We start from the raw sequence: 18,080 nt of genomic DNA, 5'->3' as shown, positions 1-18,080 counted from the left end.
TCCACACACTATATGAACAAAACTGTCAAATTTGCCACATGTCGTTATGTGTGGGCTCGCTCAAATTATACACATCTGAAACATCTGTTAGTGTGGGCTAGCCTTAATGCAGCTTTAAACAAGTCATCTGTTATCAGAGACAGACTTACACTATGTGTTTATTCTCATCTTGGTAATGATGATTAATGCAGACTGAGTTGTTGGCTCACTTTAGCCAACATCTCATTGCTGATCTCACTTGTGGGCACGAAATCAATTGAAAGTATCTGGTATCCCCCCCGACTGTAAAAGAATTAATGGCTGTTTATTCTCCGTTTCTGCTGCCAGGTGCCTCCGCACTGGATGAAGCTGCCAAGAGCGCAGCCCTTTGAGAAGTCATTGTTTAAGGAAACCAGCAGCAGTTTTCCCAATATGGACTTTTTTTCAACCTAATCGGATGAAAGAAGGTCAGACCATAAAAATCCATCATCTAACGTCTCTCTGATTCTAGTTTGGTATCTGCTGCTGCTGCTGTTGTTGAGCAATTATCTGACTGGTCAAAGACTCTTTCCAACTGAGCTTCACAATCCCATAAACTGTGACCTGCTGTGCTTTGTTGGTTGCTATGCCAACCCCATGTGGAGGCAAGCCAGCTAGTGAGCAGTATTTCCTCTGTTGTTATACTTCTGCATCATACCTGCCAACCCTCCCGATTTTCATCGCCCTCTCCTGGTTTCCTCCCGGAGTCACAATCCTCCCGCATTTCTGGGAAATGTTCACCCTTTTTTCCTTTTCGTTGTGTCAACCTGTTTCGGGCGCTGTACAGCGTCTCTATAAGCTCTACGGTTTCCACCCGGACAACAATACAGCTACACCTAATGTGCCCTGGCAGAAGAGAGCTGCTCACGACTGCTTGTGACACAACGGTTTGAACTGCGCTCGCCGCTGGGTTCACATTACACCACGCAGTGCCCAAAGTCGGGCTTTGCTCGACGCGGGGAAAAGCCTTCGTGGCTGCTTGCTGCTAGCCATTGGAAATAATGTGTTTCAGAGCTCAGTGGTGTTGTTGTCACGTTGTGTCTGAAAGGACCTTCAGTGACTGAGAGAAGAAGAGAGAAATGGAGAGAACTAAGAGAAAGAAAGACTCAAGCAGACCGATGAATATTAGTTTATATCAGAGATTCAGACAAGTTCACGACAGAGGTGCGAATTATTCAGTTTTCTTTCCTGAGAACTAAAAGAGAAATTAAAGTAAGTTAATTAAACATAAAAATGCTGTTGTGGTGTATTTATTATTTTACTATTTTAATTCTTTAAAAGTCACCAGAATGTAGGAAACAAAGTCTCCCAGGACCCCCCAACCCCCTTTGGGTTAGAAATCCTCCCTATTTGTGAGGTCTCAAGGTTGGCGAGTATGTTCTGCATGTATATATTAATTACTGTGATGATTAACTGTATGAATGGCACACATATTCAAGAGGAAAGTTAAAGGTAAGAAAGATATTAAAGCAAAAAGATGTGTATTCTTCATTGAAAATCTTTACAATCTCACTGAGTTAGGAACGTTTCTGTTTCTTTCAGCTAATCCGTCTGTTAAAGGGACTCTATGTATGTTTTTACTCATATAAACATGTTTTAATTGTTTCTTTATTGCCAGTGTGTGAACAGTATTTTAACCTAACAAATTAGACCTTCCATGACTTACTGGGTTTCGTCCATCAGCCTGTAGACGGCTTTTAATGTGAATGTTTTTAAACATTTTAATGCAGAATATTCTATCTTTAAATGTGCTCATGCAGGATGTGAAGTTTTGAAACAAGATTTTTCACTTTAAACTTCAGCCTAAAACATCACTGAGAACATAAAGTCGAGTACTGACAAACATAACAAACCACTTGATCCGTTTGACCTGACGTGGTTCTGGTCCAATTTGAATGTAGCCGAGTTTAAATGTTTAATAAACACTCGGCAGGGAGACTTTAAATAAGTCAAATGTTTGAGCAGATTCTCGTTCTGACCAGCAACATCCACATTTGGTCCGAATCCCAGATGTGAGAGGCACGTGTGTTTTGATGATTAATGAAAAATATATCTATACTTGATAAGAACGGAGACTACGGAGTGAACCGAGCAGAAGAAATGAGATGTAGACAAAGAAGTTGAATACTTCTGTGTTCTCCGTCGGTAAGTGAATATTCTAGTTTTTCTCGCTGCGTTCGTTTGATCAGTAGAGACAGAAGAGAAAGACGAGGTTGATTTAAATTGGAGTATTGATTGATCAGCTGAGCTGCTGCCGCGCCCATTCGCCTTTTCATAATGAAATCATCTGTTTGACAGTTCTCATTTAGGTCCTTTTTTCCACATTCTGGCAGCAGATTAAGACGACATGATGAGGGAATGGAAAAGTCATCTTACTGGAAGCAACATGAACCAAACAGATGTTATTACAATTAGGCGATTAACCGTAATATTAGATTGTATCACTGCAGACTATGAAAGGTTGTCTGATGCCAAAAAGACAATAAATACACAAAATAAAAGAGAAATCAATGTTATGTCTGGGTCGTTACAGCAAAGAGTTTAGAAGCAAAGAGGCAAAACTCCGGTGCTTTTTTTGACAACAACCGCTAGATGGCGCTGCGGTATCGCTGCCGCCATTTTGGACTGAAAACACCAATGAGTCTGTGTCCATGGATGAATAAAGAGACGTCTGTAAATCAGAGGATATAAATCAACTTCCCAGTAGGAACACTTCAATATCCCTCATTTAAATCATGATGTCTTAAAAGTAGTAAAATGAACTAACAGCTGAATCCAGAGTTATTTTCCTCGCCATAATGAACGGTCATCAGACCCACGGGACTGCACCGCCCTGCACGCTCATATGACAGCTTCCTGCTAGCTGTATCGCTGTAATAATGGATATATTGGCTGTAATTCATCACTTTTATTATCTTATAATACACCCATGGGCTGTATGCTGTCAGCCTGTACCGTGGTGGATGTATAAACGTCTCTCTTCCCAAACAACCGGCTATCGGCCAGTAGCTAGTAGAGCTAGTAGCATGACATCAACAGGATTTAATGGGGTTGTAGGTTATTTACTAACACGCAGAGCAAAAGCACAGGATACAATCTCTTCTACATCCATGGTCAGTGGTCTATTGGACCTTCTTCTACATCCATGGTCTGTGGTCTATTGGACCTTCTTCCACATCCATGGTCAGTGGTCTATTGGACCCTCTTTTACATCCATGGTCTGTGGTCTATTGGACCCTCTTCTACATCCATGGTCTGTGGTCTATTGGACCCTCTTCTACATCCATGGTCTGTGGTCTATTGGACCCTCTTCTACATCCATGGTCTGTGGTCTATTGGACTCTATTTTGGATCCTTGACATGAAAAAGTTTGAGATTGATCTCAGAATCTGTGTGCTGGATTTTTCTAACTTCCATTTATGTCCATCGCTCACTTTATGCTCCTCTGGGAAGCAGCCGGGCAAAAAGTTTAATAAATAAAAAAGTGAGTAGTTAAAATAGTATGAATATTTATATTATGACTCCAGCACCACCGTAAGGAATCTGGGAGTTGTCTTCGATCAGGATATGTCCTTTAACTCTCACATAAAACAAACCTCACGGACTGCCTTTTTTCATCTACGTAACATTGCGAAAATCATCAGGCACATCCTGTGTCAAAATGATGCAGAAAAATTAGTCCATGCATTTGTTACCTCTAGACTCGATTACTGCAATTCCTTATTATCAGGCTGCTCCAATAAGTCTCTTAAGACTCTCCAGTTGATCCAGAATGCTGCAGCACGTGTACTGACAAGAACTAGAAAAAGAGATCATATTACGCCTGTATTAGCTTCTCTGCACTGGCTGCCTGTAAAATCCAGAATAGATTTTAAAATCATCCTCCTCACCTACAAAGCGCTAAACGGTCAGGCCCCATCATATCTTAAAGAGCTCATAGTACCCTACTACCCCACTAGAGCACTGCGCTCACAGAATGCAGGGTTACTTGAGGTTCCTAGAGTCTCCAAAAGTAGAATGGGAGCAAGAGCCTTCAGCTATCAAGCTCCTCTTCTCTGGAACCAGCTCCCAGTTTCAGTCCGGGAGGCAGACACCGTCTCTACATTTAAGAGTAGGCTAAAGACTTTCCTCTTTGATAACGCTTATACTTAAGCTGCTATAGGCCTAGACTGCCGGGGGACTTCCTATGACACACTGTCATAAGGAACTTCCTATGACACACTGAGCTCCCCTCTCCTTCTGTATATACTCATGTCCCATGTCCATGTTGTTACTAACTTCATTCCTTCCCGGGAGTCCTTGTGCCTCCTTGTCTCGCAGCTAACCGTGGAGCGGGATCACACCGGGAGCGAGGTTATACCTGGAGCAGGGGTACACTTGGAGCGGGGTTTCACCTGGATCTTGGCGGTCTCCGGTATTGTGGCTGCATCTGCTGCGGCGTCCGGTGCCTGCTTGACACCAACTGCTACCATCCTTAATTAACTACGTCTGTACGAGGGACTACCAATGCTAACGAGGGATTACCAACACTTAGTGACAATGTGGCAGCCTGGAGAATAACACTTCTCGGTCACTGCCAAAGACATCAAGAGCTCCCAGCAAGCATGCTGATGCTGCGGGAACCAACGCACGGGCATCGATCACAGGGACGTCCCACACCAACACACATGGACGTACTGAGGAGAGATGCTGGACAGTGCTGGCGATCTAGCCAGATGTATGGTGGACTGAGACAGCTGGAAGCTCCACTTGAAAACCCGTCTGGGGACGACCCAATGACATCAATTCCGATAGTTGTACTATCACTCTTTCCATCCACCACTATTGGTTTTGTGCTATCAGTCCTACTTATATTAGCTATTACAGCTGCTAGGCTACTGTTGTGACTGTTTCTCTCTCTCTCTCTCTCTCTCTCTCTCTCTCTCTCTCTCTCTCTCTCTCTCTCTCTCTCTCTCTCTCTCTCTCTCTCTCTCTCTCTCTCTCTCTCTCTCTCTCTCTCTCTCTCTCTCTCTCTCTCTCTCTCTCTCTCTCTCTCTCTCTATCCCGCCAGCCGGTCTCGGCAGATGGCCGCCCGCCCTGCGCCCGGTTCTGCTCCAGGTTTCTTCCCAGTAATCGGGGAGTTTTTCCTGGCCACAGTGCGCTTGGTGGATACTGTTGGGTCTCTAAACTATGGTGTACGGTCATAGACCTGCTCTATATATAAAGCGTCTTGAGATAACTTCTGTTGTGATTTGACGCTATACAAAAATAAATTGATTTGATTTGATAATCTAGTTGTTGTTCAACACAGGACTTAGCGCCGTGTGATGATGCTAGTTGACGAGTGTTCAACCAGACAAACTGGCCTCAGTAGGACAATAGTCTCTCCCTCCAGCAGTGCTGATGCATTATTCTGCCCACATAGTCTCACACGTGCTGCCGCCCTCTAAACCAGACTGAACATAAAAGGTTTTACAGTTTGAACTTAAAGTGAAGGCCAAAGAGAGTGGACTCTAGAGACGACCGCCATCTGCTGCAAAACAATATGAAACTTTAATAACGTAAAGAAATGTGAGAGCTGAGCAGGTACAGACAACTAAATCTTTTTAACTAGAACACTTACAAAACAGGGTCATAGAAAATACACTACTGTGTGTATACAGTATATATATACCAGCGCACCGCCACGGAGGAAATAGACGCCGGAGGGGATCCTCAAACACCGAGTGGCCTTCCCTGACCCACCGAGTTGAAATATTTTCAGTTCATAGGTAATTAACAGGAAACACTGCTGCTGGTTACATTCGTATATCTGTCCTTTAATAAATCCATCCTGACTGTGAATGAGTCGGAGACGACGAGAGCGACGGAGAGGTTCTAACATGGATTATTATTCTAGTGATTGGAGAGGCTCGGTGACTAATCAGTGTAGATTAAAAGGCTTTTTATTATTCAGAACCATTAAGGGAGGATCAATATCTGATCTAATATCTGATCTCCATCCTCAAGGTCCCCTTCAGCATCAGACTGTGGTCATTAGTTTGGGACACACACAGGCTGACGTAGACACAACTTTGTGCAAGAACACACACACATGCAGGCATTAAAAGACACAACAGAGAAGTACACACACACACACACAACTGAAGGATATCGGGGTACTAATGTAATTATAAACTCTAAATGTTCCTGTGTTAATGCGGTTTGAACTGCCAGCAGTGGAGATCTATACTAACTCAATAGTAGGACATCAGACAGGAGACAGTGTGTGTGTGTGTGTGTGTGTGTGCGCATTTCTCTGCATGTTCATGTCTATTGTGTTCAACCCCCATTACTTCTGACTTCTGCTCTTTTCATTCACAGATATATTTTACATATTATTGTGTGATTCTTAACTTTTACTTGTTTTTCTTTATATTTTCTCTCAATATGTGGGACGATACACATACAGTATCTCCTGATTCAATACTATCACGATTATTGGGTGCTTATTCGATATGTATTGTGATTTTTAAGTATTGCAATTGTTGTTAACTTTTTTAACACTAGACCATGGGAAAAGGTTGAATCATACACTTCTAGGGACTTTTACTTTGTAAAATCTCTAAATGAATCCAGTAAAAATGTTTGATTTTCAGCATGTATGTAGTCAGAGATGTCCTGAAGTCAAATATATCAGTCATTGTCAGGAAGTATTTATTATTATTTTTTATCCAGCAACCCAAAAATCAAAGAATAAAGACATTTCCCTCACAAATTAGTGGTATTATCTTTTTAATTTATAAGGGACATCTAATTTTTTATACTTCTGGTGAATATAATCCAATCAATCTTATTTCCATATATGTATTTTGTATATACAGTTCCCTTTGTTAACACCTTATTTTGAAAACCGGACGTAGTCCTACGTGTCTACTTCCTCTAACTTCTCCAAGTCTGTCTCTAGCTCTCCCGTCAGCTCCGTTCTCTTTATACATCCATGGTCAGCTCCATCGGCCGTTTGAATGCATTTAACATTAATGTCAGTATATGGGTGCTCTACAGTTGTGGTGTCGGCCCATTTGACCACGTAGATGAGAGTGACGGCCGGCTCGACCGCACGTTACCGAGACACGATAACGTTTCCTGTCCGTGACAGAGTTAGCATGCAGCTTTAGCCGTGATGCTTAGCTCTGCTTTTAATGTGTGGAACCGAAAGTGTTTCCATACTTTACTGGATGTGTAGTGTTTACCACGCTGGATTTAAAATGGGAGGGTGCAGGTCGTATCCACGCAGACCCTCCAACGTTTTATACTTTCTTGGTTCGGCTCGCTGCGGTTTGTTTTGGTTGACGGATACGGAACGGATACGGAACGGATACGGAACGGATACGGAACGGATATGACGTCACGTTACTCAGACTACAACAATAAAAGCGGTAACTTCCTTCCACCTCCATATAGACTCAAATGAAGCAAATATATCAATTCTGGTATTAAAGCATCTATTTCAAAGTTGTAAAAAAATCACGTTAAACAGGTGAATTGATATCTTTTCCCACCCCTAATTGTTATGCACCAAAACACCAAGGCAAAGTCCTTATGTGCCGTGTGTGTGAAAGCCTTCTTGCCTATAAACCTGATGCAGACAGTATTAGGAGGCCCTGCTGGATGGGAAATGACCTCACTCATAGTCCACATGCTGCCAACACCTGCCAGTGTCTGTTGATGCTATAAGGCTCCCACGGCGTAAAAACATAAAGCTCACTAGATATGGTGCAGAGGATGAGATTTAATGTTGTGACACAACAAAGCATTACCGGAGTCACACAGAGCAGAAACAAACATGCACACATCCAAACTCAGCGTGCTGTCGTGTCTCGTTGGGGTTAATTCTTTGCGTATAAAAACAAACACATGAAACACACCCACAGACTGCCAGCACCGATGAACGGAGTCCAACTCTTATTGAGACTCCCATCCAAAAGCACCCAATACAACCAACGCTTCAACTCCCACACTGCAACAAGACTCCAAACAGCTCCGGTTAATCCCTCAATACACCACACCAGAAGAAGGGAATGTTTTCACTGTATTCAGTGGGATTATTATGACTTGAGTTCTTTCCTCACTCGCCCTCAGGACCACAGCTGGTTCAGGAAAAGTAGCTAGAGTGATTGCATTCGCAGGTTTTCTGTATTATTATTATTATTATTATTAGTATTAGTATTAGTAATAATAATATAATAAATAATAATAATAATAACAACTTTACTTTAGGGCTGACCCAAATGCTTTGAAGCTTTGACCATTGCCATGGTTATCTACCTCCAAATCAGTATTACATTTTTTTATATATATATATATATATATATATATATATATATATACACACATATACACATATACATACACACACACACAAGTATGTATATATATAATGGATAAATTCCAAAATAGCCCATGAAATAAGGAATTATCCCACAACATTATTCATTATTCATATTCAGCATTAATTAATATTATTTATTCTCAGACGGATATCGCTGTTTGTTGTGTGTAGAGATGTGTGTGTGTGTGTGTGTGTGTGTGTGTGTGTACAGTAGCACTGTCCCGAAGCTTCGAATACCTTCGAATATTTCTCACCAAAGCCCAAAAAAATGGTATTCGGGAATTCAAAAACAAGTTACAAAGTGCTTTATAAAGACGTAAAAAGTAATAAATCAAAAATAGATATGATACAGTAAAAATGACAAGCAAAGTAACAACATCTGAGATTTGAAAGACTAAACAGAGATGGCCGACCTGATATCCGATTATTAAAAGCCGTTTCACACCAAGCACGGATTTTCAGCCAAAAAATTAGCATGGAAATTTATAAAGACTGATTTTGTGGGTTCTTATGAATCCTTGCACACCGCTGCAGAATGTTTGTGCAGAAATGTATGTTTAACCGATGAAATCCTTTCTTCTAACTGAGCGCCGTCATTCTGCGTAATAATCAGCGTAATGTGCTTCTGTTTGTTGCACAGTGTGAGTGTTTTCACAACAATGGCCGTTTGTTTTCGGGGTAACGGACTGTCGGACAAATGGGCTTTTTTTCTGTCCAATGGGACATTTTAGGGACTGCTGGTGTTTGGGAATAATAACGGGCCGTCCCCTTCAATAATGTCAGACAAACATGACTACCTCAACAACCAAATAAAGGACAATATCTGGCCTGATATCGATATTATCTTAATAATAACATTAACTTAGAAGTAGCAGTCGTAGTAATAATATATTTTTTTGTTTATATTCATTCTCTGTTTAGCATTTTTTAAAGTTATTATCAACATTAGAATTTAATTTGGATTAAAGATTTAGAATAATCATCTGGAGCGTGGCTCAGCGTCTGACGGAGCTTTGAAATAATCAAACATTTAAGCTTTCTGCGAGAAATACAGTTAAAGTTACGTGAATAAACATTTATTTTTATTCAAAATATTTAAAAGGGACTGTTTGTAACTTCTTACAAGTATAAATCAATCTGGGTCGGTGTCCTATGCGCGCTCGCATGTGGCTACGCTGTTCAGACTCAGACTCCAACACAAACTACACGGAAGCACCAAAACCGCAAAGTTCTATCTAGTGAAGCCCGTCTGTTAAACAGTGTTGGCCGCGGTCGGAGGACACGGGGGAGACTGTAGCTTTGGTCTCCAGGGCCGGAGTCTCTGCTGTACTCTGCTCCTCTGCCTGCCTGCTTGCCTTCACCCACACACTGCGCTCGTTCTCGCTCTTTCGCTCCACTCACGTGCATGCGCGCACACTCCACAAGGCAGAAGACTTCGTAGCTCTGAGAATATCTAGTGAATGTACAGTGGACGTTTGTGCAGAAATAAATACTGCAGCTCCTCCAGACCAACAGAGGTTTCCCGTGTCTTGTGAATTGACGGGGCTCTGCAGAGAGAAACGTTATCGTCTCCGACCAAAACTCCGGTGTCTCCCCTGTTCCCTCCGGCCGCGGTCGGGAGGCTGAGGCAGGAAAAGCCAACACTAGGATCAGCAGTGATTCATGGAGAGACCTTCGTCTGGTCAGCTAACATTACTGCCAAGCACGTGAAATATAGAGTGATATTGTGCTTTTAGCTGACGTGTGTCGCCTCAATGTTTTGAGCGAAGCTCGTTCATGTCTATGTAGAGCGAGCACAAGCGCGAGCCTGAGCAACAGGACGCTGATATTCGTTGACTTAACGGCCAGGCAGGTGTCGCTGTTAACAAGACATTTCTGATTCTCACAAACAGTCCCTTTAAACATTAAAAACAATCTATTTAATAGTGACGTCTCCTCTATTCAAACAACAGCTCCCTTTTAAAAGTCTGCGTGTCTTGTGCAACAATATCACAGCATCATGTTCTGTTTAACATTATTATCTTTAACATCACAATCCAGATCATATCCATAACGTTAACTACTCTGATGGAGCGCAGAGCAAAGTGTTGGTGAGCAGGTGTACGGAGAACGAAGAAGACGAGGGTGTCAGATCCATGAAGAAGAGACAAACTGGTATGTGATGAAGGATTTAAAATGATTAACGGGGCTCAGTGGGCGGACATGCTGCTGCTCCACCAGAAACATCTCTAAATGACTCCGCGGATTATTTTACAACATCTTATTTCTGATAGTAAGTTAGTTAAAATCGCCTTGATATCAGAGTACGGAAACAACAGTCGTCCCTTCAATCGTTGATATACGATCACAACAAAAACCCAGCAGAGCTCTGGTCCTGAGGACAGGAAGTGATGACCACTAATCTACAGATCTCTTTACCATCCTGAAAACTATTATTATGCTATTAAAAAAAGGGACAACAGAGACAATTTTGGAAGTAATCATCGACTGCTGGATGAATACGTTCTAGATAAAGTAGTGACACACACACACACACACACACACACACACACACACACACACACACACACACACACACACACACACACACACACACACACACACACACACACACACACACACACACACACACACACACACACACACACACACACACACACACACACACACACACACACACACACACACACACAGTGATCCTCCAGTTCACAGGTGAGTCGGGGAGTCATACTCAGTGTGATGGTCACTCTGCTCCCTCTAGTGGAGAAAAAGAGAAACTCTACAGCTGCACTTTGTTGGATGATGAGAACAGAACAGAAGACATGTTGACTTATGACAGCAGGAAAAGCTCAGGTGTAGATGATGAAATGAATGATGGCTGAATTCCATTTAGCTTCTTTGATTTCAGGGTCTAGGTCTGGCTGTCACGGTGAAGGAATTTCAACCCTGTGGTGATAATGATTGACTCAACAGCACGGTATCAATGTCTTTTTTGCAAATTACTTAATTTATCCTGATTTTTGCGCTGTATAAATAACCTTTATTGTTAGGCTATTAATAGGTATATTGTTGCTTTTCAAATGACAAAGATGACAGTTTTAAAACTAATAAATTACTTCTTTACTGTTAAATGCAGAACACAGAAGGACAACGAGGCGCAGCGGTTTTTTTCAGCTGAGACCCTTTGGTTGCTTTCATACGGAATATCTGCGGAAGTAAAAATGTCAGCAGCAGGTAAAGTACTGGTTCTGGATGAAGGAAGGCTGAAGCTCGTAGAGAGGGAGAGAGAGAGAGAGGACGGACCGCCGGTCTATGTGGATTCATTTCTCCTCCATTGCACTTGCAGCTACATGTAGGATGTGACGGTTGGTCGCCAAACATGCAGCGCTCAGCGCAGAATAGGCGCTCAGCCGCACCTCGTCACACTGCTGTTGTTTGTAGCAGAGTGTAAACGCGGCGCTCCCATTGCAAAGAATTAAAAAAGGAAAAAAACAACATGAACGTAGCGGTTGCTTGCACTCTCACTAGAACACTTGAATAGACCAGAGCCATAGATAGTGTTATTAGTAACACCTGAGCTTTTCCTACTATAACAAATCAAAATGTCTGCTGTAAAAAATTCTAATGAAGAACCAAACATTTAATAACAGCCATAACTGAAATTACTTGATTAACCTCTTCAACTCTTTGAGGACGCCGGCGACCTCGGCCGACTTTACTGTCTTTCAGAGGAAGTAGCAGCTTCAGCTTTAAAGCTTGAGTGAAGCTCCGAAGTTAGGCTTAGTATAAAAGTGTTATTTCCTCCTATTCTAAAATGGTGTGTTTGAATATTTCTACATACTGGGGTCCCTAAACAGTCCTGAAAGTACATAAATTGTTTCTCACTGTAAAGTTGAGACTCTTGTGGATCCAATGAGCCCAACTGTATTCATGTGAGATGATGTTAGTCACCATAAGAGACATTTCATTGTTGTGAAACTTGACCTCACTGTATAAAATGACCTGTGGTGACCTCTAGGATAATCACAGCCTCATGAAACTTTACAGCCACAAACTAGAGACCTAGAGCATTCAGAGGACGGATGGCTTTCCTAGCTAGATTGACAATAAGGGGGTTTCTGAGCAGTTTACACAACAGAAGTGCTCGCCATCCACTCGCTAAAAAAAATGCAATTCTTGCAGAAATCTCCAAATGTCAAAAGTTTTTGATCCCAAATCACAGCATGGCTTTTTCTATGGTGTTCCTCAAGGTCTTGGTGTCTTAATGTGGTATTTTGGAGGGATTATTGATTAATTTTTATCAATTCTCCAGTGGTAAAGAATTGTTAAATTTAGCACCAAATCTGTGTAACAAATGGAATCAACCCAAACATTACTGCAACAACTTATGAGACATAATAGAGCATGGGGCGGATCATCAGATACTTCTATCATAATGTTCTAAACCTTTATACACTTTAACTATTTGAATTCATGGTTATTTCTGATTTATGACTAGAACAACTTGACGCACAGTGCTGAGCTGCATCTCAAATTAATCTTCAGGTTCCCAGCTTTCAGATGACGTACACCACTTCTATGTGACATCTACTGTTGACCTGCTATCTCCCCCTAAAGACCCCCTGTAACCTCCCTAGTAGAAAAGGTTCAGAAAATCCACTTAAACTCACTGAACTGAATCTGTGGTCAGCGTTGCTCACCAACTACAGCACACGTTCAGTAACATGTTTGATTTGATAGAGAAACTCAGAACAGAACCAGTTTCTAGTTTATAGACCTTGTATTGACGGTCTATGGAGCGGACCAGATGAAGTGACAGTCAGCCTGAATCCACTTTGTTTTAAAAACACTTCCTCATCAGTTGGTTCCTCTTACACTCTGTCCAGTAAACTGTGAGCCAATTCCTCATGACGACCTGCATTAGTGTACCACATCTCTACACAGGCCTCATTAGTGACTGACACACATCGTGTTAGTGTTTACTTACTTTTCATAGTACCAGCTTCCTCCTCGTCCTCGTCATCAGAGTTGATGACCATGGTGCCCAGCTGTGACCGCATGGTTCCCGTGTCCTCGTCGTCGCCGTGTGCGATCATCGTCGGAGCCGAACCGCCGAGCGATCCTGTTAATGAGCCGGCGACTCGGACGGTCCCCGAGTCGCCTGTTCCCGCCCGCACCATCGTCCCCTGGTCCACCTCATCCTCATCCTGAAACACACAACTTTATTAACACACGCCATCACAAACAAACCGTCCTTTATAGAGCTTCTTCTGCCCGAGAACATCAAACCCACCATGTTAGTTATTATATTATTTATTCTTTTTGATTGGTTTTATTATCTCTTTGTTGATATTTGTGACAATTCAGTTTTCATTATCTATCTTTTCATACGTAGACTCATTATTATTATTTTCTGATTTGATCTTTTTGTCTACTTTGTGGAGGTTAATGTGGAAAAGGGAGTTAAATAACAAATAAAGAATATTTTAAGTGAATTAATTTTACTGCTAACGCCCATTACTACCATCAGCAAATATGATTTTATTAAAATGCCATTATGTTTTATGTCTGGAGAGTTAAAAATCCAAAGCAAATTATCTACAATGACACATTCTCATTAGTTAAGATTATTTTGTATGCTTTTTTTTAGTTCTAGTTACAGTGATCAACAGCTGATAGTGATCAACAGCTGATAGTGATCAAACAGCTTGGGACAGAATCATTCCTCTACAAACACTGTTTAAATAATCTGCTTATAGTAATCAAGTAGTCCGCCTGCAGTGTTAATTTGGGGTCTTTTCATACATGAAAACATACGGAAAAACATTTTAAAACTATGTTAGACTAACGTTAGTAGATTTTTCGTTTTGTTTTTTAACTTTACTCCCGTGATATTCTGCCTTACGGACCGTCTGCTTTCCGGCTGGATACGTGAGGCTGATGCTGCGTGCGCATTGATATCATGACGGGAAAAAGAAAGTCAGTTCCTCTGAATAAAAAACCTGGTCAAAGTGGATTGATAATGCCTCGTCACGTAATGCCCCCAAAGTGAAACTTTGTAAACCGGCTCCTCGGCATCGGCAGCTCATGCAGACCGATGCCCGTCTCCCTCCACGCCGCTACTGAGTGAGCGAGCGAGGAGCCCCAACAAAGAGGTGCCATTCTGCATGCACCGCTCGCGCTGCAGAGCCGGCCAAAAACAACAACGCCTACCCCTCGGTGAGGGAAAAGGAAGACGAATACGATTCGTCTTCCTACGAATACTATACAAATGTCAATTAGATGGTAATCTGCATGAGAAATGATGCACAACAACAATATTTACTGAATTGTGATCAATTTGACCCGGAGAGACGTGATCACTAGAAGCAGTTTCCACTGTACTGGTTTTGTAAATCCGGTAAATGGATGTTTTTTTCCATCAGGGCCAAAGTGCTCAAAGAAACGCACGACACTACAGCAGACGACACTTTCTCCATTTAACTATTTTCTACATATTCTATGATTATTTCTGTCTTTACCGAATTGTCGTCATCTTCTGCATCCTGCTCTCTCTGTTCTGCCTCCTCTTGTCTCTTCAGTTTGATCTCCATGGCGTCTGTGATCAGCGCTCTGAGGATGGAGCTGGGCTTCGCCGACTTGATGAACGGATGCTGAAGGAGACAGAGAGACAAACGAAAGAGAGACAACGTGGTTAAATTAACGAGAATAGGAAGAAGATATACACAAATTATCTGTTTTCCACACCAGCACACATACTAGCAGCTGATGCCTAATTCAATAGCTCTTAACTACAATGAAAATTCAGTCTTTACTAGTAAAGGTAATGCTCTGACGAAAACACGTATTACTATAACCAAATTAAGATTACGATGGGTATAACACCAGCGTACCCTGAGTAACACACCTAGCATAATACTGTCAAATACGTCCTCTATAGTTCAGGTTCCGTAGTGGAGTTTATTATGGCGTTACCTGTAACAACTGTGTGGCAGTCGCCCTATTTTCGGGGTTTTTCACCAAACACTGGCTGACAAATTCTTTAAATGACGGCGCCCACAGATCCGGGTTCCTGAACGTTGGCGGAGGGTTGGTGGGAATCATGAAGATGGCCTGGAACAGGAAACATAACTCAGAACAGCCAAAGACGAAGGAGTGCACGCAGAGAGAAATACTCAACGTAACTAATTATCCTCGTCTTCATAGTCGACCCTCGAACATCTCTGCACACACAAATATAAAATACTTTCTCTGTACAAACCCAAACTCTTTCACCAAATACACAAAGCCACTGCAGAGCCTCTCTCACCCTCATGGGATGGATGTCGGCGTAGGGCGGCTTCCCCTCGGCCATCTCTATAGCGGTTATCCCCAGAGACCAGATGTCAGCCACACAGTTGTAGCCGATCTCCTGTATGACCTCTGGAGCCATCCAGAACGGCGTGCCGATGACGGTGTTTCTCTTCGCCATGGTGTCCTGAGGGAGAGAGAGAGCCGGATGTTATCGATACTTGTTTTATACTGTTGGTGCAGAACTTTCTGAGAAGTAAAGAGCACAGACGGACAACAGCTTTATAGTTTGGGCTGAACAATTAATAGAATATTAATCGCGATCATGATTTGGGCTTTCCACAATTAAATGAACATGATCAACTGCGATATTGACGTTTGAAATGTGTGCTCCTCTCAGAAAAAAACGTAGCTGCAAAAAAGAGCTAAATTTTGAGCTTCCTAAACTCAAGACGATCAAGATGTTTTGTCATGCCACTGCGTACGCACCCTACAGCGGCAGCCTGTGAAAAACGTTCCTGAATGTTGCGGCTACAGTCCAGTAGAGGAGTAATTACACTGTATATTACTCGTTTTTGCCTCGTAATGCACTGAAATTAAGAATTAAGAATCTTATTTTGATGCAAAGATTTGCGGGATTGTAGCACAACATGGAAACAAAGCTAAAAGCAGTGGTCTGTTTATTTAAATGTGAAAGTGCCATAAAAAGATATTTTGTCATTCAATGAATAATCATGATAAATAATCGTGATCTCAATATTGATCAAAATAATCATGATTATCATTTTGGCCAGAATCGTACAGCCCTAGTTTGACCGATGTTGCATGATACACTGCTGCGCTGTCTGAATATTCCAATAACAACTAAATCATCATTATCTGCTTTGATACTGACTCAGATGCCCGTTTGTTTAAAGTTACTGTGAGAAACTTTTAACTGGTTATGAAACCGTCTCAATTTAATCCTGATGTCTCTATATGTCCTACATCAGTAAACAAGAGCATCAGAGAGAAGATTGGCTATTTCTATATAGATATTCCTAGTGCCCGTCATCGGGTCGGATTTTGGCAAAATAAGTCGAAACCATGCAGGTTCACCAGAAACTACTTCAGTAACAGAGGTTTTCTAAAGGGACTCTGGTGCTCGGAAACACTACCACTGTTGTCCACAGGGACCGACAAAATCAACACAGAATAAAAGTTCCTCGAAGTAGCTTTAAATCTTGAAAGTTAACAGTCCAAAACCCACCAACTATAATGATCTCATTAGTCAAGATTCCTGCTTTTTTTAGTTCTAGTTGTTTTGTTAAAGTAACATCAGGTGTATGTATGGAGATGTAGTCCAGATTTTGTTGTTATTCTGTTGACATTTTAGCGGGCAGATATATTTAATAAAACAAACATACAGTTAGTATATATCTAATTTGTCCTCACTGTGAGTTGTCCAGCAACTCCGAAGTCGGCCAGTTTGGCCTGACCCTCTGCGTTCAGCAGGATGTTTCCCGCCTTGATGTCTCTGTGGATTTTTCTCATGAAGTGAAGATATTCCAGACCCTTCAGGGTGGACTGCACGATGGTGGCTATCTCCTCCTCCGTTATCTACAACACACACAAACGCAGAGATGATGTAAGTATTAAAGTATCGTCAACACGTCAACATACTCAAAACCTCTTTTTCCATTAAGACACGTAAACACACACTTCAGCACAATAACACTTACTGATACACGTGCTCTCAATGCCCTATACAAACTATGTGTATGTGTATGTATGTATGTATGTGTGTGTGTGTGTGTGTGTGTGTGTGTGTGTGTGTGTGTGTGTGTGTGTGTGTGTGGTTCATTACCGTCTTGTTACGTAACCGGATGATATCAGAAACTGATCCGCATCCACAGTATTCCATGACGATCCACAGGTCACTGTTTTTGAAGTAGCTGCCGTAGTACCGCACCACATGAGGACTGAACACATAGAGAGGTATTAAACTCAGCAGGATACACAGAGCTGTGTCACATTGTACAAGACTGTGGTCACTTTTTATACATTTCAGCCTGCTTAAAATCTTAAGTGTGTTTTGTTACTTAAAGTGCCGGTCCATTATTTTTTGTTTTTATCTAAATCATTACAAATGCAGCGCGTCACGACGTTTTGAGCTGAGCTTTTGTCGGACGCCCTGGTCCTATTTTTCCCTGTCACTCAAGTCGAGAGTGTCGCAACAACGGCGACGAGGAACGGCTGATTGGTTTAGATAAAATGAGCCGTCAGCGGGAGAAACCTGGGTCAGTTCATTGACGCTCGCTGTTATGTGCGTAGCGTCCACCAGTAAAAAATTATTAGGAGCTACGTGGTGTCAAGAAATGTAACAGCCACCTCACTAATGGTCAAAACAAAACACAAATGGCCACGCCAGTTTTTCCTCGCC

General features: G+C 41.9%; 1 protein-coding gene across 1 annotated transcript in view; it reads right to left on the bottom strand.

Moving 5' to 3' along the window:
- LOC119496595 (serine/threonine-protein kinase 4-like) overlaps positions 1–18,080 on the bottom strand; it is a 39,730-nt gene that overhangs the window by 13,228 nt on the left and 8,422 nt on the right. Inside the window, exons 4-9 of the mRNA XM_037784007.1 lie at positions 17,505–17,619; positions 17,093–17,257; positions 15,678–15,845; positions 15,344–15,481; positions 14,890–15,021; positions 13,356–13,575 (exon numbers count right to left, since the gene is read on the bottom strand). Of these exons, the coding sequence (XP_037639935.1) occupies positions 13,356–13,575; positions 14,890–15,021; positions 15,344–15,481; positions 15,678–15,845; positions 17,093–17,257; positions 17,505–17,619 (938 nt within the window). The remainder of the gene's footprint in view (positions 1–13,355; positions 13,576–14,889; positions 15,022–15,343; positions 15,482–15,677; positions 15,846–17,092; positions 17,258–17,504; positions 17,620–18,080) is intronic.

This window comes from Sebastes umbrosus, chromosome 1 (assembly GCF_015220745.1).
Source record: "Sebastes umbrosus isolate fSebUmb1 chromosome 1, fSebUmb1.pri, whole genome shotgun sequence".
NCBI classification, from domain to species: domain Eukaryota; kingdom Metazoa; phylum Chordata; class Actinopteri; order Perciformes; family Sebastidae; genus Sebastes; species Sebastes umbrosus.
Note: the sequence above shows the minus strand (reverse complement) of the source record. Positions and strands in the feature narration are given on the sequence as shown.